At 43.1% G+C, this 27,348-nt stretch overlaps 1 protein-coding gene across 3 annotated transcripts in view; it reads left to right on the top strand.

Moving 5' to 3' along the window:
* Nucleotides 1-26,919, top strand: part of calcr (calcitonin receptor) — a 107,394-nt gene extending 80,475 nt beyond the window's left edge. For all 3 annotated transcript variants that reach the window (XM_061983225.2, XM_061983226.2, XM_061983223.2), the window contains exons 15-20: nt 3,091-3,244; nt 12,673-12,733; nt 12,801-12,867; nt 12,993-13,211; nt 23,118-23,159; nt 26,218-26,919. In XM_061983225.2, coding sequence (XP_061839209.1) covers nt 3,091-3,244; nt 12,673-12,733; nt 12,801-12,867; nt 12,993-13,211; nt 23,118-23,159; nt 26,218-26,421 — 747 coding nt within the window. In that variant the 3' untranslated portion in view covers nt 26,422-26,919. The remainder of the gene's footprint in view (nt 1-3,090; nt 3,245-12,672; nt 12,734-12,800; nt 12,868-12,992; nt 13,212-23,117; nt 23,160-26,217) is intronic.
* Nucleotides 26,920-27,348: the final 429 nt, after the last annotated feature.

Raw genomic sequence — 27,348 nt, 5'->3', positions numbered from 1 at the left:
CAACATTTGTCGACCGATTAAAAAAATGTCAACACCAACCATTTCAACTCATTCAGATCAGTCAAGTTATTTACCTTTTTTTTTTAAATTCCCAATTTTTGGGGAAATTCCCATTTAAATCAATGGGACATTCTTCAAAGTTCACAACTGCCAAATTTTTCATCTGATTCAATCCGTTCCAACTTCAAAATATTCAACCTGTTTGACCATTTTTTAAACTTCCACCATTTCCACATATTTCAACCTATTCAAACCATTCCACCTTCAACAAATTCCATCATCCTGGAAATTCCAACTACCTTTTTTCAGAGTTCAAAAAAGTTCCAGAATTTTCCAGAATTCCTGGTTTTCCAAAGCCCTATTTCCAACTTTTTTTCTGGCGACTACTCCTCCCACATTTTTCAACCCACTTCAACCGTTCCACCGTCCAAATTTTTTTTTTAAATTAGGACAAAAAAAAAAATTGTTTTTTGAACTGGAAAATTTTCCAGTTTTCACGAAATTCCAGGAATTTCGTAACACCATTTCTCAATTCAACATGTTACTGCTTCAACATTTCTCGACCGATTAAAAAAAATGTCAACACCAACCATTTCAACTCAGTCAGATCAGTCAAGTTATTCCCCATTTTCAAAAAAATTCCCTATTTTTGGGGAAATTCCCATTTAAATCAATGGGACATTCTTCAAAGGTCCACAACTCCCACATTTTTCATCTGATTCAAACCGTTCCAAATTCAAAATATTCAACCAGTTTGGCCATTTTTCAAACTTCCACCATTTCTGCATATTTCAACCTATTCAAACCATTCTACCTTCAACATATTCCATCATCCTGGAAATTCAAACTACCTTTTTTCAGAGTTCAAAAAAGTTCCAGGATTTTCCAGAATTCCTGGTTTTCCAAAGCCCTATTTCCACCCTTTTTTCTGGCGACTACTCCCACATTTTTCAACCCATTTCAACCGTTCCACTGTCTAAATGTTCTTCTTAATTAGGACAAAAAACAGTTGTTTTTTTAACTGGAACAATTCCCGGTTTTCACAAAATTCCAGGAATTCCGTAACACCATTTCTCAATTCAACATGTTACTGCTTCAACATTTCTCGACCGATTAAAAAAATGTCAACACCAACCATTTCAACTCATTCAGATCAGTCAAGTTATTTACCATTTTCAAAAACATTCCCAATTTTTTGGGAAATTCCCATTTAAATCAATGGGACATTCTTCAAAGTTCCACAACTGCCACATTTTTCATCTGATTCAAACCGTTCCAACTACAAAATATTCAACCTGTTTGACCATTTTTTAAACTTCAACCATTTCCACAGATTTCAACCTATTCAAACCATTTCACCTTCAACATATTCCATAATCCTGGAAATTTAAACGACCCTTTTTCCAAGTTCAAAAAAATTCCAGGATTTTCCAGAATTCCTGGTTTTCCAAAGCCTTATTTCCACCCTTTTTTCTGGCGACTACTCCTCCTACATTTTTCAACCCATTTCAACCATTCCACCGTCTTAACATTCTTCTTAATCAGGACAAAAAAGAAAGTTGTTTTTTGAACTGGAAAATTCATTTTTTTCCCGAAATTCCAGGAATTCCGTAATACCATTTCTCAATTCAACATGTTGTTACTTCAACATTTCTCGACCGATTAAGAAAATGTCAACACCAACCATTTCAACTCAGTCAGATCAGTCAAGTTATTTACCATTTTCAATTCCCAATTTTTGGGTAAATTCCCATTTAAATCAATGGGACATTCTTCAAAGTTCCACAACTGCCATATTTTTCATCTGATTCAAACAGTTCCGAATTCAAAATATTCAACCAGTTTGGCCATTTTTCAAACTTCCACCATTTCCACATATTTCAACCTATTCAAACCATTCCACTTTCAACATATTCCATCATCCTGAAAATTCAAATGACCTTTTTTCAGATTAAAAAAAATTCCAGGATTTTCCAGAATTCCTGGTTTTCCAAAGCCCTATTTCCACCCTTTTTTCTGGCGAGTACTCCTCCCACATTTTTCAACCCACGTTACACCGTCCAATTTTTTTTTTTAAATTAGGACAAAAAACAAAGTTGTTTTCTGAACTGGGAAAAAAAAAATGTTCCCGAAATTCCAGGAATTCCATAACACCATTTCTCAATTCAACATGTTACTACTTCAACATTTCTCGACTGATTAAAAAAATGCCAACACTAACCATTTCAACTCAGTCAGATCAGTCAAGTTATTCACCATTTTCCAAAAAATTCCCGCTTTTCCCGAAATTCCCAATTTTTGGGGGGAAATTCCCATTTTAAATCAATGGGACATTCTTCAAAGTTCCACAACTCCCACATTTTGCATCTGATTCAAGAAAGAAGAGTTAGTGCTGCTGCAAGGGGTTCTGGGTATTTGTTCTGTTGTGTTCATGTTGTGTTACGGTGCGGATGTTCTCCCGAAATGTGTTTGTCATTCTTGTTTGGTGTGGGTTCACAGTGTGGTGCATATTTGTAACAGTGTTAAAGTTGTTTGTACGGCCAACCTCAGTGTGACCTGTATGGCTGTTGACCAAGTATGCTTGCATTCACTTGTGTGTGTGTAGAAACTGCATATATTATGTGACTGGGCCGGCACGCTGTTTGTATGGAGGGAAAGGACTCTAAAGGCAGTGCCTTTAAGGCACGCCCCCAATGTTGTTGTCCGGGTGGAAAGCGGGAGAAATTTGGGACAATGGTTGCCTTGGGAGATTTTCTGGAGGGGCACTGAAATTCGGGAGTCTCCCGGGAAAATCGGGAGGGTCGGCAAGTATGCATATATACAGTACACACACACACACACACACACACACACACACACACACACACACACACACACACACACACACACACTTACTTTACATGCCGTCTGCTTTCAGCCCTCCCCTCGGCCAAATTTTTTTCTAAAAGTTAGGACACCCGTGGATTAGATGTTCATAAGTCACACTGCTAATGAAAAGGTCTGTTGCAAAGTAAAACATATCCTCCAAAAAATGGATTTGAGCTCCCTTTTGAAGAGGTTGTGTGTTTTGTGTGTGGGCCCTCTCTGCAGGTAGGGTGCAAGGTGTTGCACTTCTTCCACATGTACATGCTGGGATGCAATTACTTCTGGATGCTGTGTGAAGGAATCTACCTGCACACGCTCATCGTGGTGGCCGTGTTTGCAGAGGAGCAGCACCTGCACTGGTACTACCTCCTGGGCTGGGGTGAGTCACCCCTATCCTTCTCACACTATGTTGGCACCATGCTGCTCTTTCACTTACTTGTGAAAAGTTGCTCACAATGAAGCCATATGGCCTAAAATCTATATCGCAATATACAAACCCCGTTTCCATATGAGTTGGGAAATTGTGTTAGATGTAAATATAAACGGAATACAATGATTTGCAAATCCTTTTCAACCCATATTCAGTTGAATGCGCTACAAAGACAACATATTTGATGTTCAAACTCAAACTTTATTTTTATTTTGCAAATAATAAACTCATGGCTGCAACACGTGACAAAGTAGTTGGGAAAGGGCATGTTCACCACTGTGTTACATGGCCTTTCCTTTTAACAACACTCAGTAAATGTACACATTTATCCACACACACTCACATATGTACACATTTATCCACACACACACACACACATGTACACACACACGTACACATTTACACACACACACGTACACATTTGTACATATTTACACACGTACACATTTACACACACACACACACACGTACACGTTTACACACACACGTACATATTTACACACACACACACACACACACGTACATATTTACACACACACACGTACACATTCACACATACATTTACACACACACACACACACGTACACATTTGTACATATTTACACACGTACAAATATACACACACACACACACACACACACACACGTACACATTTGTACATATTTACACACGTACAAATATACACACACACACACACACACACACACACATGTACACGCACACACGTACACGTACACATTTACACACACACACTTACACCAACACACATACACTTGCACACATTTACACACACGTACACATTTACACACACACACGCACACACACAAGTACACTTTTACACACACACACACACACACACGTACACATTTGTACACGTTTACACACACACGCATGTACACACACACGTACACATTTACACACACACACGTACACATTTACACACACACACACATACACATTTGTACATATTTACACACGTACACATTTACACACACACACACACACACACACACACACATGTACACGCACACACGTACACGTTTACACACACACACACACACACATTTACACCAACACACATACACTTGTACACATTTTCACACACGTACATATTTACACACACGTCCACATGCACACATTTACACACACACACACACACACACACACACACACACACACACACACACACACACACACACACACACACACACACACACACACACACACACACACACACACACACACACACGTACACGTTTGTACATATTTACACACATACAAATATATACACACACACACACACACACACACACGTACACTTTTACACACACACACTTACACCAACACACATATACACTTTTACACCAACACACATACACTTGTACACATTTACACACACGTACACATTTACACACACACACACGCACACACACACACGTACAGATTTACACACACACACACACGTACACATTTGTACACATTTACACACACACACGTACACATTTACACACACACACACACATGTACACTTTTACACACACACACACACACACACACACACACACACACACACACACACACACACACACACACACACACACACACACGCACACACACACACACACACACACACGCACACACACGCACACACACGTGACTACCAGACAAAATCTACTCGATTTTAATTCATAGTTACAATCTTCCATCAAATGAATAATGAACAATTATTTACTTTGAACTATTTGGTGCTGGCTGTTCAAGGTATTATATTTTGAGGGTAACTTTTTTTTTTTTTAAATCAGATTTAATTGTAGTTTGACTAGAGAATGTACGTCATTTGTGTTGAACATCAGCACAGCCTCTTTCAAATCCAAAACTACCGACGTAACCTTTCAAGCTAATAGGAAGCTGGCAAATAAAAAGGTTCACGCTGTAATTTTCTGGAATGAGGGAAAACAAATCCATCTTTAGGCTGTAAAAGCATTTTTATAGAGGGAGTCAAATTAGAAAATTGTTGTCTGTGTTTAATAATAGAATGAGCTTCAAAATGTTCCACTGAACACAGGATTCATATTTCCTGAGCATGTCAAGAAGTAGGAAAAGTACTTCTGCTTCATTTTGCACAGATGATGTACAGTGGTGGTCAAAAGTGAACATACACTTGTAAAGAACATCATGTCAAATTCAAATTCAAATTCAAGCAGAAGCTTGTGGATGGCTACCAAAAGCGCCTTATTGCAGGTAAACTTGCCAAGGGACATGTAAGCAAATATTAACATTGCTGTATGTATACTTTTGACCCAGTAGACCCATAATACATTCATAAAAGAACTAGGGATGTCCGATAATATCGGACTGCCGATATTATCGGCCGATAAATGCTTTAAAATGTAATATCGGAAATTATCGGTATCGGTTTCAAAAAGTAAAATGTATGACTTCTAAAACGCCGCTGTGTCCACGGACGTAGGGAGAAGTACAAAGCGCCAATAAACCTTAAAGACCCAGTCACATTATATCTACGGCTTTTCACACACACAAGTGAATGCAACGCATACTTGGTCAACAGCCATACAGGTCACACTGAGGGTGGCCGTACAAACAACTTTAACACTGTTACAAATATGCGCCACACTGTGAACCCACTCCAAACAAGAATGACAAACACATTTCGGGAGAACATCCGCACCGTAACACAACATAAACACGACAGAACAAATACCCAGAACCCCTTGTAGCACTAACTCTTCTTTCTTGAATCAGATGAAAAATGTGGGAGTTGTGGAACTTTGAAGAATGTCCCATTGATTTAAAATGGGAATTTCCCCAAAAAATTGGGAATTTCAGGAAAAGCGGGAATTTTTTTGAAAATTGTGAATAACTTGACTGATCTGAATGAGTTGAAATGGTTGGTGTTGACATTTTTTTAATCAGTCGAGAAATGTTGAAGTAGTAACATGTTGAATTGAGAAATGGTATTATGGAATTCCTGGAATTTCGGGAAAACATTTTTTTTTTCCAGTTCAAAAAACAACTTTGTTTTTTGTCCTAATTTAAAAAAAAAATTTGGACGGTGAAACGGTTGAAGTGGGTTGAAAAATATGGGAGGAGTAGTCGCCAGAAAAAAAGGTGGAAATAGGGCTTTGGAAAACCAGGAATTCTGGAAAATCCTGGAATTTTTTTGAACTCTGAAAAAAGGTAGTTTGAATTTCCAGGATGATGGAATGTGTTGAAGGTGGAATGGTTTGAATAGGTTGAAATATGTGGAAATGGTGGAAGTTTGAAAAATGGCCAAACTGGTTGAAAATTTTGAATTTGGAACTGTTTGAATCAGATGAAAAATATGGCAGTCGTGGAACTTTGAAAAATGTCCCATTGATTTAAATGGGAATTTCCCCAAAAATTGGGAATGTTTTTGAAAATGGTGAATAACTTGACTGATCTGACTGAGTTGAAATGGTTGGTGTTGACATTTTCTTAATCGGTCGAGAAATGTTGAAGTAGTAACATGTTGAATTGAGAAATGGTATTACGGAATTCCTGGAATTTCGGGAAAAACAGGAATTTTCCAGTTCAAAAAACAACTTTGTTTTTTGTCCTGATTAAAGATTTGAAGAATGAATGTCCCATTGATTTAAAATGGGAATTTCCCCAAAAATTGGGAATTTCGGGAAAAGTGGGAATGTTTTTGAAAATGGTGAATAACTTGACTGATCTGAATGAGTTGAAATGGTTAGTGTTGACATTTTTTTAATCAGTCGAGAAATGTTGAAGTAGTAACATGTTGAATTGAGAAATGGTATTATGGAATTCCTGGAATTTCGGGAAAACTTTTTTTTTTTCCAGTTCAAAAAACAACTTTGTTTTTTGTCCTAATTTAAAAAAAAAAAATTGGACGGTGAAACGGTTGAAGTGGGTTGAAAAATATGGGAGGAGTAGTCGCCAGAAAAAAAGGTGGAAATAGGGCTTTGGAAAACCAGGAATTCTGGAAAATCCTGGAATTTTTTTGAACTCTGAAAAAAGGTAGTTTGAATTTCCAGGATGATGGAATGTGTTGAAGGTGGAATGGTTTGAATAGGTTGAAATATGTGGAAATGGTGGAAGTTTGAAAAATGGCCAAACTGGTTGAAAATTTTGAATTTGGAACTGTTTGAATCAGATGAAAAATATGGCAGTTGTGGAACTTTGAAAAATGTCCCATTGATTTAAATGGGAATTTCCCCAAAAATTGGGAATGTTTTTGAAAATGGTGAATAACTTGACTGATCTGACTGAGTTTAAATGGTTGGTGTTGACATTTTCTTAATCGGTCGAGAAATGTTGAAGTAGTAACATGTTGAATTGAGAAATGGTGTTATGGAATTCCTGGAATTTCGGGAAAAAAATTTTTTTTTTCCAGTTCAAAAAACAACTTTGTTTTTTGTCCTAATTTTAAAAAAAAATTTGGACGGTGAAACGGTTGAAAAATATGGGAGGAGTAGTCGCCAGAAAAAAAGGTGGAAATAGGGCTTTGGAAAACCAGGAATTCTGGAAAATCCTGGAATTTTTTTGAACTCTGAAAAAAGGTAGTTTGAATTTCCAGGATGATGGAATGTGTTGAAGGTGGAATGGTTTGAATAGGTTGAAATATGTGGAAATTTGAAAAATGGCCAAACTGGTTGAAAATTTTGAATTTGGAACTGTTTGAATCAGATGAAAAATATGGCAATTGTGGAACTTTGAAAAATGTCCCATTGATTTAAATGGGAATTTCCCCAAAAATTGGGAATGTTTTTGAAAATGGTGAATAACTTGACTGATCTGACCGAGTTGAAATGGTTGGTGTTGACATTTTCTTAATCGGTCGAGAAATGTTGAAGTAGTAACATGTTGAATTGAGAAATGGTATTATGGAATTCCTGGAATTTCGGGAAAAACAGGAATTTTCCAGTTCAAAAAACAACTTTGTTTTTTGTCCTGATTAAAGATTTGAAGAATGTCCCATTGATTCAAAATGGGAATTTCCCAAAAAATTGGGAATTTCGGGAAAAGCGGGAATTTTTTTGAAAATTGTGAATAACTTGACTGATCTGAATGAGTAGAAATGGTTAGTGTTGACATTTTTTAAATCAGTCGAGAAATGTTGAAGTAGTAACATGCACTAACTCTTCCGGGACACTACAATATACACCCCCGGCTACCCTTTACCCCCCCACCTCAACCCCGCCTACCTTAACCTCCTCATGCTCTCTCAGGGAGAGCATGTCCCAAATTCCAAGCTGCTGTTTTGAGGCATGTTAAAAAAAATAATGTACTTTGTGACTTCAATAGTAATTAAAGCTGCAAGCAGCGTTGGTCGGGCCCGCGTATTTGGCAGGTGCTAGTCCTAAGTGTCCCAATGCTTTTGTCTAGTTTTCGTCCCAAGTGTCCCAATACTTTTTTTGAGTTTTAGTCCTAAGTGTCCCAATACTTTTGTCCAGTGGTATTCCTAAGTGTCCCAATACTTTTGTGCAGTGTAAGTGTCCCAATATTGTTGTCCAGTTTTGGTCATAAGTGTCCCAATACTTTTGTCCAGTGGTAGTCATAAGTGTCCCAATACCTTTGTCCAGTTTTCGTCCCAAGTGTCCCAATACTTTTGTCCAGTTTTAGTCCTAAGTGTCCCAATACTTTTGTCTAGTGGTATTCCTAAGTGTCCCAATACTTTTGTGCAGTGTAAGCGTCCCAATATTTTTGTCCAGTTTTGGTCATAAGTGTCCCAATACTTTTGTCAAGTTGTAGTCCCAAGTGTCCCAATACCTTTGTCCAGTTTTCGTGCTATGTGTCCTAATACTTTTGTCTACTTTTAGTCCGAATTGTCCCAAAACTTTTGTCTACTTTTAGTCCGAATTGTCCCAATACTTTTGTCTAGTGTACCTACCTTGTCTACATTGTGTGGGCACGCTGGTGCTGCCTGCTTTTAAACAGCCATCTTGAAAAAACAGCAGCATCAGCGCAGAGGTTCTTTGAAGGGTCATAAAATCAAAACCGGAGCAGGTATCAAAACTCTTTCGCCAACTTTTAATCAGAAGGGTTCAATCTCTCTCCTGTGTTAGTTTGAAGCCGAAACAACAAATGCGCTCAGAGGAGATAATGTTTGAAGAAAGGTGACCGGTTTTTACAAAAATTTTGAAGGGGGAATAGCAAACTTTCTGTTGATTTTTGCTGGGGGTTGTCAATTTATGAAATGTAGGTCTAAGTTAGACCTACATAGAGGTTTTTGTTTCATGTCTCTCCGACCTTCCCAGTGGGAGTTACAGGCAGTTTTGTCATATTTTTCTTCCGAGGAGCAGTTTTTTCTGCGTTTTATTCAAAAATTGCGCTAGAGCGCAATTTTGAGATTTGGGGTTAGGTTTTTTTTATAAGATCACAATTTTTGACAGTCCTGATGTGTGCGTTCAGTTTGGTGAGTTTTGAAGCATGTTAAGGGGGTCAAATTACAGCTCAAAGAGGCAAAAGTTACTGTTTTTAGTACGTTTTTGTCTTGAAGGGGGAATTGCCAACTTCCTCTTGATTTTAGCCCGACAATGTACCATTATGAAATGTAGGTCTAAGTCAGACCTACATAGAGGTTTTTGTTTCATGTCTCTCCGACCTTCCTAGTGGGAGTTACAGGCAGTCTAGTTTTTTTTTTTCCTAGGGGGCGCTAGAGCGCAATTTTGAATTTTTAAAAAAAAGGCAATTTTCGCAGGTCCTGATGTGTGGGTCAAATATGGTGAGTTTTGAAGCATGTTAAGTGGGTCAAATTACAGTTTAATGTGGCGGCGGAAGAATAAAGAATAAAGAATAAAACCTTACAAATTCAATAGGTCCTTATGTCCCATTGCATAAGGACTTCCTTTGGGAGTCCTTATACAATGGGCCATGCGGGCCCTAAATATGGCAGTGCCATGTTGGCATTTTTTTTTCCATAACTTGAGTTGATTTATTTTGGAAAACCTTGTTACATTGTTTAATGCATCCAGCGGGGCATCACAACAAAATTAGGCATAATAATGTGTTAATTCCACCACTGTATATATCGGTATCGCTTGATATCGGAATCGGTAATTAAGAGTTGGACAATATCGGATATCGGCAAAAAAGCCATTATCGGACATCTCTAAAAAGAAGCAAACTTCATGAATGTTTTTTGTGACCAACAAGTATGTGCGGCAATTAGAGATGCGCGGTTTGCGGGCACAACCGCGGAGTCCGCGGATTATCCGCGGATCGGGCGGATGAAATTAAAAAAAATTAGATTTTATCCGCGGGTCGGGTCGGGCGGTTGAAATAAAAAAAATTAGATTTTAAATAGATTCAGGCGGGTGGCAGTTAAACCAATTGGGAAATATATATACATAGTTAAATGTTGTTACCCACATACGAAAAACGAGCAGGCACCTGCAGCATATGCCACAACAGAAGAAAAAAAAAAGAAGAGATGGACACTTTTACGGAGCGGAGAAGGGACGCCTCGCCGGGGTCCGGGACCGAGGCCCCTTCCCCCGAGAGGGCCCCACCGGGAGCCGTAGCTGAGGCGATCCGCGAGAAGGGCCCGACGCACGTCCAGGGTCACCACCGCGCCCACCGCACCGACACCCCGCCTCGTCCGCCTTCGCCGCGGCCGGCGTCACGCGCAGCAGGTAAGCAGCTTACCTGCCCGCCACCCCCGTGGCCGGGGGCTCGTAACAGGGGTCACTCCGCGCGCTCCGCCAGCGCAGCTTACCTGCCCGCCACCCCTGTTGCCGGGGGCGCGTAACAGGGGTCACTCCGCGCGCAGTGCGCTCACGAAAGGGGTGGGGCTCACCCTGGTTGATATAGACAGCAGGACGGTGGCCATGGAAGTCGGAACCCGCTAAGGAGTGTGTAACAACCCACCTGCCGAATCAACTAGCCCTGAAAATGGATGGCGCTGGAGCGTCGGGCCCATACCCGGCCGTCGCCGGCAGCGAGACGCGCTTGGAGGTGCGCTCAGCGCGGCTCCCATATGATTGCGCACTGGTGTGCGTCTGGGCCGTGACAGCGTGGCACGCGAATGTCTGTGCTGCATTGGATCAGTCTCCTTTCTTTAACAGGCAAAAGCTTTATAAACTCACTAATGCCTTGCATCGTCTATATTAGATGTATAACAACGGGCTCAGAGAGTACGGGGTATCTGACTGTCTGATTGTGGCAGTCCGCTCCCTGTATGATCAGTGCCAGAGCTTGGTCCGCATTGCCGGTAGTAAGTCGCACACGTTTCCAGTGAGGGTTGGACTCCGCCAAGGCTGCCCTTTGTCACCGATTCTGTTCATAACTTTTATGGACAGAATTTCTAGGCGCAGTCAAGGCGTTGAGGGGATCTGGTTTGGTGGCTGCAGGATTAGGTCTCTGCTTTTTGCAGATGATGTGGTCCTGATGGCTTCATCTGGCCAGGATCTTCAGCTCTCACTGGATCGGTTCGCAGCTGAGTGTGAAGCGACTGGGATGAGAATCAGCACCTCCAAGTCCGAGTCCATGGTTCTCGCCCGGAAAAGGGTGGAGTGCCATCTCCGTGTTGGGGAGGAGATCTTGCCCCAAGTGGAGGAGTTCAAGTACCTCGGAGTCTTGTTCACGAGTGAGGGAAGAGTGGATCGTGAGATCGACAGGCGGATCGGTGCGGCGTCTTCAGTAATGCGGACGCTGTATCGATCCGTTGTGGTGAAGAAGGAGCTGAGCCGGAAGGCAAAGCTCTCAATTTACCGGTCGATCTACGTTCCCATCCTCACCTATGGTCATGAGCTTTGGGTTATGACCGAAAGGACAAGATCACGGGTACAAGCGGCCGAAATGAGTTTCCTCCGCCGAGTGGCGGGGCTCTCCCTTAGAGATAGGGTGAGAAGCTCTGTCATTCGGGGGGAGCTCAAAGTAAAGCCGCTGCTCCTCCACATCGAGAGGAGCCAGATGAGGTGGTTCGGGCATCTGGTCAGGATGCCACCCGAACGCCTCCCTAGGGAGGTGTTTAGGGCACGTCCGACCGGTAGGAGGCCGCGGGGAAGACCCAGGACACGTTGGGAAGACTATGTCTCCCGGCTGGCCTGGGAACGCCTCGGGGTCCCACAGGAAGAGCTGGACGAAGTGGCTGGGGAGAGGGAAGTCTGGGCTTCCCTGCTTAGGCTGCTGCCCCCGCGACCCGACCTCGGATAAGCGGAAGAAGATGGATGGATGGATGGATGGACAACGGGCGGGTGCGGGCAGGTGCGGTTCTGATCAAATGTTACATCGGGTGGATGGCGGATGGTTGACGACTTTCTGATGCGGTTGCGGATGAAATAATTGCCTATCCGCGGATCTCTAATGTGTATGTCAACTTTTGACCACGACTGTATTATGTTTTTCCCCCTGCCATCTTTTCACTCAAGGTTTTCCTCTGGTGCCAGCATCCATCCACGCCGTGGCAAGGAAAACATTTTTCGATGACAAGTGAGTAGCGTCGTCAAGACAACAGAACGGCTTCTGTTCGAGCGCTGACGTTTGACTCCTCTTGCAGCTGCTGGATGAGCGTGGAAACTCACCTGCTGTACGCGGTCCACGGCCCTATAGTGGCGGCTCTGCTCGTGAGTCTGCTACCTTCTATTTATAGCCTGCCGGTGCAGCTCAATGTCAAAGGAAACGCACGCCGGGCTTCTGATGACATAACACTTGGTTTGCATGTTTTGACACAAGAAGCTCTCTCCTGCAGGTGAACCTCTTCTTCTTGCTCAACATTATACGAGTGCTGGTCACCAAGCTGAGGGACACACACCGCGCAGAGTCCAACATGTACATGAAGGCTGTGAGAGCCACCCTGATCCTGGTGCCCCTGCTGGGGATACAGTTTGTTATTTTCCCCTGGAGGCCGGAGAACAGGCTGGCGGGGGAAGTCTACGAGTACATCATGCACATACTCATGCACTACCAGGTAATTACCCGCGCCTCTCACACCAGACTGCCTCCGAATGGATCTATCGACTGTACGAGTGATGTGTGGAGAGTTGTACAAGTTCATCTCCAAAACCACCACTTAAGTGCTTAATGACGCGGAACAAAAGAGAGATTCTCCTTGCACTATTGTGCCAAAAGTATTTGGCCGCCTGCCTTGACTCACATATGAACTTGAAGTGCCATCCCATTGGGTTCAATATTACCTTTTGCAGCTATTACAGCTTCAACTCTTCTGCGAAGGCTGTCCACAAGGTTGCAGAGTGTGTTTATAGCAATTTTCCACCATTCTTCCAAAAAAGTGCATTGCTGATGTTGGTGGAGAAGGCCTGGCTCTCAGTCTCCGTTTTAATTCATCCCAAAGGTTGTTCTATCAGGTTCAGGTCAGGACTCTGTGCAGGCCAGTCAAGTTCATCCACACCAGACTCTGTCATCCATGTCTTTGTGGACCTTGCTTTGTGCGCTGGTGCACAGTCATGTTGGAAGAGGAAGCTCCAAACTGTTCCCACAAAGTTGGGAGCATGGAATTGTCCAAAAATGTTTTGGTATCCTGGAGCATTCGAAGTTCCTTTCCAAGCCCAACTCCTGAAATACAACCCCACACCATAATTCCTCCTCCACCAAATTTCCTACTCGGCACTATGCAGTCCGAAATGTAGCGTTCTCCTGGCAACCTCCAAACCCAGACTGGTCCAACAGATTACCAGATGGAAAAGCGTGATTCATCAGTCCAGAGAAGGCGTCTCCACTGCTCTAGAGTCCAGTGGCGACGTGCTTTACACCACTGCATCCCACCCTTTGCATTGGACTTGGTGATGTATGGTTTAGATGCAGCTGCTCGGCCATGGAAACCCCATTCCATGAAGCTCTCTGCGTACTGTACGTGGGCTAATTGGAAGGTCACATGAAATTTGGAGCTCTGTAGCAACTGACTGTGCAGAAAGTCTTTGCACTATGCGCTGACCCCTCCCTGTCAGTTTACGTGGCCTACCACTTGGTGGCTGAGTTGCTGTTGTTCCCAAACTCTTCACTTTTCTTATAATAAAGCCCACAGTTGACTTTGGAATATTTAGGAGCCCGCTCCAAACTGTTCCCACAAGATTGGGAGCATGGAATTGTCCAAAATGTTTTGGTATCCTGGAGCATTCAAAGTTCCTTTCACTGGAACTAAAGGGGCCAAGCCCAACTCCTGAAAAACAACCCCACACCATAATTCCTCCTCCACCAAATTTCCTACTCGGCACGATGCAGTCTGAAATGTAGCGTTCTCCTGGCAACCTCCAAACCCAGACTGGTCCATCAGATTGCAAGATGTCTCCAGAGAAGGCGTCTCCACTGCTCTAGAGTCCAGTGGCGACGTGCTTTACACCACTGCATCCCACGCTTTGCATTGGACTTGGTGATGTAGGGCTTAGATGCAGCTGCTCGGCCATGGAAACCCCATTCCATGAAGCTCTCTGCGTACTGTACGTGGGCTAATTGGAAGTTTGGTGCTCTGTAGCAACTGACTGTGCAGAAAGTCTTCACACTATGCGTTGACCCCTCCCTGTCAGTTTACGTGGCCTACCACTTGGTGGCTGAGTTGCTGTTGTTCCCAAACTCTTCACTTTTCTTATAATAAAGCCCACAGTTGACTTTGGAATATTTAGGCCTCTCCAAACTGTCCCCACAAGGTTTAAGCATGGAATTGTCCAAAATGTTTTGGTATCCTGGAGCATTCAAAATTCCTTTCACTGGAACTAACTCCAGAAAAACAACCCCACACCATAATTCCTCCTCCACCAAATGTCCTACTTGGCACGATGCAGTCCGAAATGTATCGTTCTCCTGGCAACCTCCAAACCCAGACTGGTCCATCAGATTGCCAGATGGAAAAGCGTGATTCATCAGTCCAGAGAAGGCGTCTCCACTGCTCTAGAGTCCAGTGGTGATGTATGGCTTAGATGCTGCTGCTCGGCCATGGAAACCCCATTCCATGAAGCTCTCTGCGTACTGTACGTGGGCTAATTGGAAGGTCACGTGAAATTTGGAGCTCTGTAGCGCTGACCCCTCCCTGTCAGTTTACGTGGCCTATCACTTGGTGGCTGAGTTGCTGTTGTTCCCAAACTCTTCCATTTTCTTATTGTCCAATGTTAACATATTCTCATCCCATTGGGTTGAGTTTTTTCTTGCCCTGATGTGGGATCTGAGCCGAGGATGTCGTCGTGGCTTGTGCAGCCCTTTGAGACACTTGTGATTTAGGGCTATATAAGTAAACTTTGATTGATTGATTGATTGATTGATAATAAAGGAATATTTAGGAGCAGGGAAATTTCACAACTGGATTTGTTGCACAGGTGGCATCCTATGACAGTTCCACGCTGGAAATCACTGAGAGCGGCCCATTTGTTCACAAATGTTTGTAGAAACAGTCTCCATGCCTACGTGCTTGATTTGATACACCGGGCCAAGTGATTAGGACACCTGATTTTCATCATTTGGATGGGTGGCCAAATACTTTTGCCAATATAATGTATGTCATTACTATGAATTCTTGAAGTTGAAAGGTTGTTTATGGTTGCTGGCATTTTGCTTTCAAGCAACATTTCTCTTTAAATTAAATATAATTGATGTAATCGCAATTCCAAGCACTGAGGTGGTGTTAGAAAGATGTGAAATTGATCTTGAAAGTATTGTAGTAACCACGTGTACAATACATCCGGAAAGTATTCACAGCTCTTCACTTTTTGATATGTTGTAGCAGGGGTGCCCATTATGTTAATTGCCAGCCAGGCATTAAAAAAAATAGACCTAAAAATCTTCACCAAGACGTCACTTTGGTCACTTGATTGACATTCACGACACCCGAGGGTCTTGTGAGATGACGCTGGCTGCTGCCAGATCATTATTAAGAAAAAACGACCGGCAGGAAGACGAGAAACACTTTTTATTTCAACAGACTCTCGCGCCGTAACTGCCATCAAAACTCTAAAGACCGACCGCACAGTTCCTGTCTTCACAATAAAAGCGCTGCTTCATCCTGCCTGCGCTAACAAAATAAGAGTTTCAGAAAGTTAGCAAGCTACGGAGTTTGCCGCCAATGTGTTTCTTGTAAAGTGTATAAAAAGGAGTATGGAAGCTCGACAAATAGGAAGGCAAATACCTTCTTAGTAAAAAAGTTTGCCAAAATGCACCTAAAAGACTCTCAGACCATGAGAAACTAAACTATCCGGTCTGATGAGACAAAAACTGAACTCTTTGGTGTGAATGTCGGGCGTCATGTTTGGAGGAAACCAGGCACCCCTCATCACCAGGCCAATACCATCCATCCATCCATCCATCCATCTTCTTCCGCTTATCCGAGGTCGGGTCGCGGGGGCAGCAGCCTAAGCAGGGAAGCCCAGACTTCCCTCTCCCCAGCCACTTCGTCCAGCTCTTCCTGTGGGACCCCGAGGCGTTCCCAGGCCAGCCGGGAGACATAGTCTTCCCAACGTGTCCTGGGTCTTCCCCGCGGCCTCCTACCGGTCGGACGTGCCCTAAACACCTCCCTAGGGAGGCGTTCGGGTGGCATCCTGACCAGATGCCCGAACCACCTCATCTGGCTCCACTCGATGTGGAGGAGCAGCGGCTTTACTTTGAGCTCCTCCCGGATGGCAGAGCTTCTCACCCTATCTCCAAGGGAGAGCCCCGCCACCCGGCGGAGGAAACTAATTTCGGCCGCTTGTACCCGTGATCTTGTCCTTTCGGTCATAACCCAAAGCTCATGACCATAGGTGAGGATGGGAACGTAGATCGACCGGTAAATTGAGAGCTTTGCCTTCCGGCTCAGCTCCTTCTTCACCACAACGGATCGATACAGCGTCCGCATTACTGAAGACGCTGCACCGATCCGCCTGTCGATCTCACCATCCACTCTTCCCTCACTCGTGAACAAGACTCCGAGGTACTTGAACTCCTCCACTTGGGGCAAGATCTCCTCCCCAACCCGGAGATGGCACTCCACCATTTTCCGGGCGAGAACCATGGACTCGGACTTGGAGGTGCTGATTCTCATCCCAGTCGCTTCCCACTCGGCTGCGAACCGATCCAGTGAGAGCTGAAAATCCTGGCCAGATGAAGCCATCAGGACCACATCATCTGCAAAAAGCAGAGACCTAATCCTGCAGCCACCAAACCAGATCCCCTCAACGCCTTGACTGCGCCTAGAAATTCTGTCCATAAAAGTTATGAACAGAATCAGTGACAAAGGGCAGCCTTGGCGGAGTCCAACCCTCACTGGAAACGTGTCCGACTTACTACCGGCAATGCGGACCAAGCTCTGGCACTGATCATAGAGGGAGTGGACTGCCACAATCAGACAGTCCGATACCCCATACTCTCTGAGCACTCCCCACAGGACTTCCCGAGGGACACGGTCGAATGCCTTCTCCAAGTCCACAAAACACATGTAGACTGGTTGGGCAAACTCCCATGCACCCTCAAGGACCCTGCCGAGAGTATAGAGCTGGTCCACAGTTCCACGACCAGGACGAAAACCACACTGTTCCTCCTGAATCCGAGGTTCGACTATCCGGCGTAGCCTCCTCTCCAGTACACCTGAATAGACCTTACCGGGAAGGCTGAGGAGTGTGATCCCACGATAGTTAGAACACACCCTCCGGTTCCCCTTCTTAAAGAGAGGAACCACCACCCCGGTCTGCCAGTGGTACCGCCCCCGATGTCCACGCGATGCTGCAGAGTCTTGTCAACCAAGACAGCCCCACAGCATCCAGAGCCTTAAGGAACTCCGGGCGGATCTCATCTACCCCCGGGGCCTTGCCACCGAGGAGCTTTTTAACTACCTCAGCAACCTCAGCCCCAGAAATAGGAGAGCCCACCACAGACTCCCCAGGCACTGCTTCCTCATAGGAAGACATGTTGGTGGGATTGAGGAGGTCTTCGAAGTATTCTCTCCACCGATCCACAACATCCGCAGTCGAGGTCAGCAGAACACCATCCTCACCATACACGGTGTTGATAGTGCACTGCTTTCCCTTCCTGAGGCGGCGGATGGTGGTCCAGAATTGCTTCGAAGCCGTCCGGAAGTAGTTTTCCATGGCCTCACCGAACTCCTCCCATGTCCGAGTTTTTGCCTCTGCGACCGCTGAAGCCGCACACCGCTTGGCCTGTCGGTACTTGTCCGCTGCCTCAGGAGTCCTATGAGCCAAAAGAACCCGATAGGACTCCTTCTTCAGCTTGACGGCATCCCTCACCGACGGTGTCCACCAACGGGTTCTAGGATTACCGCCACGACAAGCACCAACTACCTTGCGGCCACAGCTCCAATCAGCCGCCTCGACAATAGAGGCGGCTGATTGGATCATACAGTAAAGCATGGTGGTGGCAGCATCGTGCTGTGGGGATGGTTTTCAGCGGCAGGAACTGGGAGACGAGTCAGGATGGAGGGAAAGATGAATGCAGCAACGTACAGAGACATCCTGGATGAAAACCAACACGACCCATCCAACCTGATGTTTGAGAGGTGCTGCAAAGAGGAATGGGCGAAACTGCCCAAATATAGGTGTGCCAAGTTTGTGGCATCGTACGCAAAAAGACTTAAACTGTAATTGCTGCCCAAGCTGCATCAACAAAGTATTACGCTGTGAATACTTATGTATGTGTGATATCTTTTTTTTAAATTCATTAGAGACATTTAAAAACCCCGTTTCCTTATGAGTTGGGAAATTGTGTTAGATGTAAATATAAACGGAATACAATGATTTGCAAATCCTTTTCAACCCATATTCAGTTGAATATGCTACAAAGACAACATATTTGATGTTCAAACTCATAAACATTTTTTTTTTTTGCAAATAATCATTAACTTTAGAATTTGATGCCAGCAACACGAGACAAAGAAGTTGGGAAAGGTGGCAATAAATACTGATAAAGTTGAGGAATGCTCATCAAACACTTATTTGGAACATCCCACAGGTGAACAGGCAAATTGGGAACAGGTGGGTGCCATGATTGGGTATAAAAGTAGATTCCATGAAATGCTCAGTCATTCACAAACAAGGATGGGGCGAGGGTCACCACTTTGTCAACAAATGCGTGAGCAAATTGTTGAACAGTTTAAGAAAAACCTTTCTCAACCAGCTATTGCAAGGAATTTGGGGATTTCACCATCTACGGTCCGTAATATCATCAAAGGGTTCAGAGAATCTGGAGAAGTCACTGCACGTAAGCAGCTAAGCCTGTGACCTTCGATCCCTCAGACAGCACTGTATCAAAAACCGACATCAATCTCTAAAGGATATCACCACATGGGCTCAGGAACACTTCAGAAAACCTCTGTCACTAAATACAGTTGGTCGCTACATCTGTAAGTGCAAGTTAAAGCTCTACTATGCAAAGCGAAAGCCATTTATCAACAACACCCAGAAACGCTGTCGGCTTCTCTGGGCCCGAGATCATCTAAGATGGACTCACGCAAAGTGGAAAAGTGTTCTGTGGCCTGACGAGTCCACATTTCGAATTGTTTTTGGAAATATGCGACATTGTGCCATCCGGACCAAAGGGGAAGCGAAACATCCAGACTGTTATCGACGCAAAGTGTAAAAGACAGCATCTGTGATGGTATGGGGGTGCATTAGTGCCCAAGACATGGGTAACTTACACATCTGTGAAGGCACCATTAATGCTGAAAGGTACATACAGGTTTTGGAACAACATAAGCTGCCATCTAAGCGCCGTCTTTTTCATGGACGCCCCTGCTTATTTCAGCAAGACAATGCCAAGCCACATTCAGCACGTGTTACAACAGCATGGCTTCGTAAAAAAAACAGTGCGGGTACTTTCCTGGACCGCCTGCAGTCCAAACCTGTCTCCCATTGAAAATGTGTGGCGCATTATGAAGCGTAAAATACGACAGCGGATACCCCGGACTGTTGAACAACTGAAGCTCTACATAAAACAAGAATGGGAAAGAATTCCACTTTCAAAGCTTCAACAATTAGTTTCCTCAGCTCCCAAAGGTTTACTGAGTGTTGTTAAAAGAAAAGGTGATGTAACACAGTGGTGAACATGCCCTTTCCCAACTACTTTGGCACGTGTTGCAGCCATGAAATTCTAAGTTAAAGGGGAACATTATCACCAGACCTATGTAAGCGTCAATATATACCTTGATGTTGCTGAAAAAAGACCATATATTTTTTTAACCGATTTCCGAACTCTACATGGGTGAATTTTGGCGAATTAAACGCCTTTCTAATATTCACGTTGTGACGTCACATCGGGAAGCAATCCGCCATTTTCTCAAACACCGAGTCAAATCAGCTCTGTTATTTTCCGTTTTTTTCGACTGTTTTCCGTACCTTGGAGACATCATGCCTCGTCGGTGTGTTGTCGGAGGGTGTAACAACACCAACAGGGACGGATTCAAGTTGCACCAGTGGCCCAAAGATGCCAAAGTGGCAAGAAATTGGACGTTTGTTCCGCACACTTTACCCACGAAAGCTATGCTACGACAGAGATGGCAAGAATGTGTGGATATCCTGCGACACTCAAAGCAGATGCATTTCCAACGATAAAGTCAAAGAAATCTGCCGCCAGAACCCCAAGAAAAGAGCGCGGATGAGGGTATGTCAACAGAATATTAATTGATGAAAACTGGGCTGTCTGCACTCTCAAAGTGCATGTTGTTGCCAAATGTATTTCATATGCTGTAAACCTAGTTCATAGTTGTTAGTTTCCTTTAATGCCAAACAAACACATACCAATCGTTGGTTAGAAGGCGATCGCCGAATTCGTCCTCGCTTTCTCCCGTGTCGCTGGCTGTCGTGTCGTTTTCGTCGGTTTCGCTTGCATACGGTTCAAACCGATATGGCTCAATAGCTTCAGTTTCTTCTTCAATTTGGTTTTCACTACCTGCCTCCACACTACAACCATCCGTTTCAATACATGCGTAATCTGTTGAATCGCTTAAGCCGCTGAAATCCGAGTCTGAATCCGAGCTAATGTCGCTATAGCTTGCCGTTCTTTCCGCCATGTTTGTTTGTGTTGGCATCACTATGTGACGTCACAGGAAAATGGACGGGAGGTTAAAATCAGGCACTTTGAAGCTTTTTTTAGGGATATTGCGTGATGGGTAAAATTTTGAAAAAAACTTCGAAAAATAAAATAAGCCACTGGGAACTGATTTTTAATGGTTTTAACAATTCTGAAATTGTGATAATGTTCCCCTTTAATTATTATTTGCAAAAAAAAAAATAAAGTTAATGAGTTTGAACATCAAATATGTTGTCTTTGTAGCATATTCAATTGAATATGGGTTGAAAAGGATTTGCAACTCATTGTATTCCGTTTATATTTACATCTAACACAACTTCCCAACTCATATGGAAAAGGGGTTTGTAAATCATATTGTCATTAAGGGGTAATTTTCTGCGGAATCCTGAGAACAATTTATTCCAATGCATACCTGCCAACTACTCCGGTTTTCCCGTAATTAGTACGGTTTTCATCAACCTATTCCGGGTTACAGTTGCAGTGATAAAAAATACGGTTTTTCAGTAATTAAAAAAAAAATTTTTTTTAAACAATGACAATCGACACTGCTTCCCGTAACTTCCTGTCGAGCCATTCCGAATGCCATGCGCGAGGCTATTTATAGCACCGCTGCCAAGCACAAGGCACCTGTTTCCCATTGTTTCCAAACGAGCGAACGATCATGGAATCAGCCGGAGAAAAATCGCAAACGAGTCTTAAACCGAAAAGAAAACTGCAGTCATTCCGTGAAGAATATTCAAAAGCCTATCCGGGAATAATTATCCGTTCCAAAAAGGGTGAAAACTACGCGAATTGCACCTTGTGCAGACAAGATTTTTCGATCGGACACGGAGGAATTAGCGATGTAAAAGACCACGTTGGGACAAAAAAACACAAGTCTAATGCCGTTGCTAGCGATACAAGTGGAAAACTTTGGATTTTAGCCACAAAAAGGTAATGACACCAATGTTATCTATTGGAATTGTTTAGTACTGTTAAACTGTTAAAAGTGTTTATACTATTTATGCTTACAAGTCCAAGTTGAAGAAATCTTGTTAAATGTTGACAGCATAACTACCAAAATACAGAAGTATGTCCTTAATATTTTTGCAGTGCTATTTCTGTTGAAAAGTTCAAATGATTACATTAGAGATGTGATGTGCCACTTTTCAAGTGTCTGATGGCTTCAATTAATTTTCATTCATTTTTCATATTTTGAATTCTTTTGAAAGGCTTACAAAAAAAACTACATTTGAATTGTAATTCCATGCTATTGACAGGACTATTAATTTTAATGAAGTTAGCTTACCATGTTTACAGTATGATAATTGTGATAGAAATGTGAATTTTAGGCACAGAATATTTTTTACAATTGAACAAGGCAGTAGATTATACAAGCTTGGACAGAAAGTTAATAATGACACCAATTTTTTTTTTAATGGAATTGTTTAGTACTGTTTTACCATTTGTTTACTGTAAAAAGTGTTTATACTGTTTATACTTTCAATGAACAAATTGAAGTCTTGTGAAAGGTTGACAGGATAACTGGCATTAACTGTCAAAATAATTTCAACCCATATGATTTTTGCTGTAATATTTTTGTTTTGAAAAGTCACTGTGACTGATAGAAAAGTGAAGCTTTTAGCAACATTTTAACCTGTCTGAATGCTAATAATCATTTTGCGTCGGGGGGCGAAGCCTGAACCCCCCACCAGGACTTTGTCCTGGACCTACCGGGGCCTGCGGCCCCTGGACCCTGGCTACTAGGTTTTTCTGATTTCAAAAGTTGGCAGGTATGCCAATGTGGAAAAAGCAAAGCGCTGTGAATATATACCTAAAAATAACAGGGTTTTTTTGTTTTTTTTTATTGTTTCTCAAGGGTTTACTGGTAGCGACCATATTCTGCTTCTTCAATGGAGAGGTGAGTGTTATTCGTTCATTCATTTCAAAATGTGATAGTTTGGACTTTTTTGGATCTATCCAAGGCCTTTTGACACAATAGACTTTGAGATCTTATTGTATAAGCTATATCACTATGGTGTCAGAGGGATACCTCTCGATTGGTTCCGCTCTTACCTATACGGAAGGCAGCAATGTGTATGCGTCAATGATCACAATTCACCCTGTATGACCATAAATTATGGGGTTCCCCAGGGATCCATCTTGGGGCCTCTCCTTTTTTATCCTATACATAAATGATTTTGTAAACTCCTCCGAAACTTTTCATAAAATAATTTTTGCTGACGATACAAATTTGTTTACCTCACACAGGAGCCTACACCATCTACAAGTAACTGTCAATTCAGAGCTTGTGAAAGTAGATTCCTGGTTCAAATGCAATAAGCTCTCACTTAATGTAAATAAAACAAATTTTATTCTATTTCGTTCTAATAAAAAGCGGACAAATACTGAGCACTGCCATATCAACATCAATGGGCAGGAAATACAGAGAGTGTACTCCACAAAATTCCTGGGGGTCATCATTGACGAATACCTCAATTTCAAATGTCACATTAGCCATCTGTTAAACAAATTATCCAAATATGTTGGCCTGTTCTTTCACCTTGGTCATTATCTTCCTCTTTATGCTCTACTCACACTATATAAAACTCTCTTTGAACCACATCTAAACTACTGTAATGTCATCTGGTGTAACACCTTCCCTACCTACCTCCACAAATTAGAATCCATGCAAAAGAAAATGATACGGGCCCTGTCATGGTCCAAGTTTAATGCCCCCACTCCACATCTATTCCATAATTATCATCTCTTAAGACTGACAGAGTTCAATATTTATCAAAATGCTTGTTTAACCTATCAAGTCATTTATAGGCTGAATTTAAGGCTCTGTAGCTTGGTTCCTATCTACCATCCCCAGCATGCCCACAACACTCGTAACTTAGATTTGATATCAGGGAAACATCGTTTACTGGATTGTACCGCTCGAAGTGTTGTATGCAGGGGACCAAAGATTTGGAACCGGCTTAATGAGAGCCTCAAGATGCTGTATCCATTCTCCAACTTCAAAAATAAACTAAAAACTTATCTATTAACCACCTATATTTAATGCCTCATGTGGGGTAGACTACTGTTGGGTTTTGCATGGTTGAATGAATGTATGTACAGGTAAAAGCCAGTAAATTAGAATATTTTGAAAAACTTGATTTATTTCAGTAATTGCATTCAAAAGGTGTAACTTGTACATTATATTTATTCATTGCACACAGACTGATGCATTCAAATGTTTATTTCATTTAATTTTGATGATTTGAAGTGGCAACAAATGAAAATCCAAAATTCCGTGTGTCACAAAATTAGAATATTACTTAAGGCTAATACAAAAAAGGGATTTTTAGAAATGTTGGCCAACTGAAAAGTATGAAAATGAAAAATATGAGCATGTACAATACTCAATACTTGGTTGGAGCTCCTTTTGCCTCAATTACTGCGTTAATGCGGCGTGGCATGGAGTCGATGAGTTTCTGGCACTGCTCAGGTGTTATGAGAGCCCAGGTTGCTCTGATAGTGGCCTTCAACTCTTCTGCGTTTTTGGGTCTGGCATTCTGCATCTTCCTTTTCACAATACCCCACAGATTTTCTATGGGGCTAAGGTCAGGGGAGTTGGCGGGCCAATTTAGAACAGAAATACCATGGTCCGTAAACCAGGCACGGGTAGATTTTGCGCTGTGTGCAGGCGCCAAGTCCTGTTGGAACTTGAAATCTCCATCTCCATAGAGCAGGTCAGCAGCAGGAAGCATGAAGTGCTCTAAAACTTGCTGGTAGACGGCTGCGTTGACCCTGGATCTCAGGAAACAGAGTGGACCGACACCAGCAGATGACATGGCACCCCAAACCATCACTGATGGTGGAAACTTTACACTAGACTTCAGGCAACGTGGATCCTGTGCCTCTCCTGTCTTCCTCCAGACTCTGGGACCTCGATTTCCAAAGGAAATGCAGAATTTGCTTTCGTCAGAAAACATGACTTTGGACCACTCAGCAGCAGTCCAGCTCTTTTTTTCCTTAGCCCAGGTGAGACGCTTTTCGCGCTGTTTCTTGGTCAACAGTGGCTTGACACGAGGTATGCGGCAGTTGAAACCCATGTCTTTCAAGCGTCTCTTGGTGGTGGATCTTGAAGCACTGACTCCAGCAGCTGTCCACTCCTTCTGAATCTCCCCCACATTTTTGAATGGTTTTTTTTTTCACAATCTTCACCAGGGCGCGGTGATCCCTATCGCTTGTACACTTTTTCTGACCACAGTTTTTCCTTCCCTTTGCCTCTCCATTAATGTGTTTGGACACAGAGCTCTGAGAACAGCCAGCCTCTTCAGCAATAACCTTTTGTGTCTTTCCCTCCTTGTGCAATGTGTCGATGGTTGCCTTTTGGACAGCTGTCAAATCTGAAGTCTTCCCCATGTTTGTGTAGGCTTCAGAACTGGACTGAGAGACCATTTAAAGCCCTTTGCAGGTGTTTTGAGTTAATCAGCTGATCAGTTTGTGGCACCAGGTGTCTTCAAAATGTAACCCTTACACAATATTCTAATTTTGTGACACACGGAATTTTGGATTTTCATTTGTTGCCACTTCAAATCATCAAAATTAAATGAAATAAACATTTGAATGCATCAGTCTGTGTGCAATGGATAAATATAATGTACAAGTTACACCTTTTGAATGCAATTACTGAAATAAATCAAGTTTTTCAAAATATTCTAATTTACTGGCTTTTACCTGTATACTATCCTCTGGACCCCCTGTCAAAAGCTTCTTCTAGCTTATTTGGGGGACCCTTTCACGTACCAACATCTTGAAATGATGATATTTCACTACTATTGTATTTGTTATATGGTATTGTGAATAAAACTTGAAACTTGACTTTGGGACAGTTTGACTAAAGAAATACGGTTTGCAAAAGGGAATCTGAGGTATTTTGTTGTGTCCAACCTGCGGACCTCATATAACCCCTGCGTGGTGTGCAGGTGCAGGCCGCCCTAAAGAGACAGTGGATGCAGTACAAGACTCAGTGGGGTCAGCGGCGGAAGGACCACTGCTCCATGCGCTCCACCTCCTACACCGCCACCTCCATCACGGAGGTCCCTCCCTTCATGTACCACCAGGACAGCAACAGCGAACACTTGAACAGCTCGGAGCTGGTGGCGCTGAAATCGGGCGAGATCCCCTGAGGTGTGAAGGCGACATGGACCAGAACGTGACTCCATCCCCCCCAGGGGGTGTGGTGGTGTTGCTAAACACAGATGCAGTCGCTCCTATGACTGTTGTGAGACTTTTGAAGAGACGGAAATAACTGTGAGGGCAACGTCGCCCGTTCAAAATGACGTCGCGGCGGTTTTAAAATATAGCCACGGTCGTCAACAGGAAGTGAACGAAAGCTCTCTATACCAAAAGGGTAGTGGGTGAAGATGTGGTACCCTGACACCAAGTTCTAACATGTACCACCAGCATCAGTCTGCTCACGTGCCACGAAATGTTGCAAAAAGCTCCGGAAGTGTGTACATAAAATTTGTGTTAAAAAAAAATTGAATTTTTTTCTATTAATACTTGATGATTTGTCGTTCCAGAGTGTAGCTCCATGTCTGTCCTGTGATGCTGCACACTTAGTCCGCTTCTTGCTCACGCTCAACATCACAGTGCAAACAAATTAATAAAAGATACGACTTAAATATTTCTATATTTCAAGCTGGAAACAATTGTTATTTTTATGTATGATGTCGCTGTTTCTACAACTTGAACCAGTCATTTTGACACAGCATTGTCCTTTATATCAGGGGTCTTCAAAGGTACTTTTTAGTATTCCCAATTAGGGGTGTAACGGTACGTGTATTTGTATCGAACCGTTTCGGTACGGGGGTTCCGGCTCGGTTCGGAGGTGTACCGAACGAGTTTCCACACGGACATATTAAGTAGCGTAACGCACGTTGTGTAAACAATGCACACCTAGGCACAACACACGACATGCTAGCAGCTAACGGGCTAGGATAGACTGACCATACGTCCTCTTTTCACCGGACATGTCCTCTTTTGCGGAGTTTCTTAAATGCCTCAAATGTCCGGCATTTTGAGTTAGGGTTGCGTGTATTTTCAATGTACAT

This window comes from Nerophis lumbriciformis, linkage group LG21 (genome assembly GCF_033978685.3).
Source record: "Nerophis lumbriciformis linkage group LG21, RoL_Nlum_v2.1, whole genome shotgun sequence".
Taxonomy (NCBI): domain Eukaryota; kingdom Metazoa; phylum Chordata; class Actinopteri; order Syngnathiformes; family Syngnathidae; genus Nerophis; species Nerophis lumbriciformis.
This window is presented reverse-complemented; position numbering and strand designations above follow the sequence as displayed.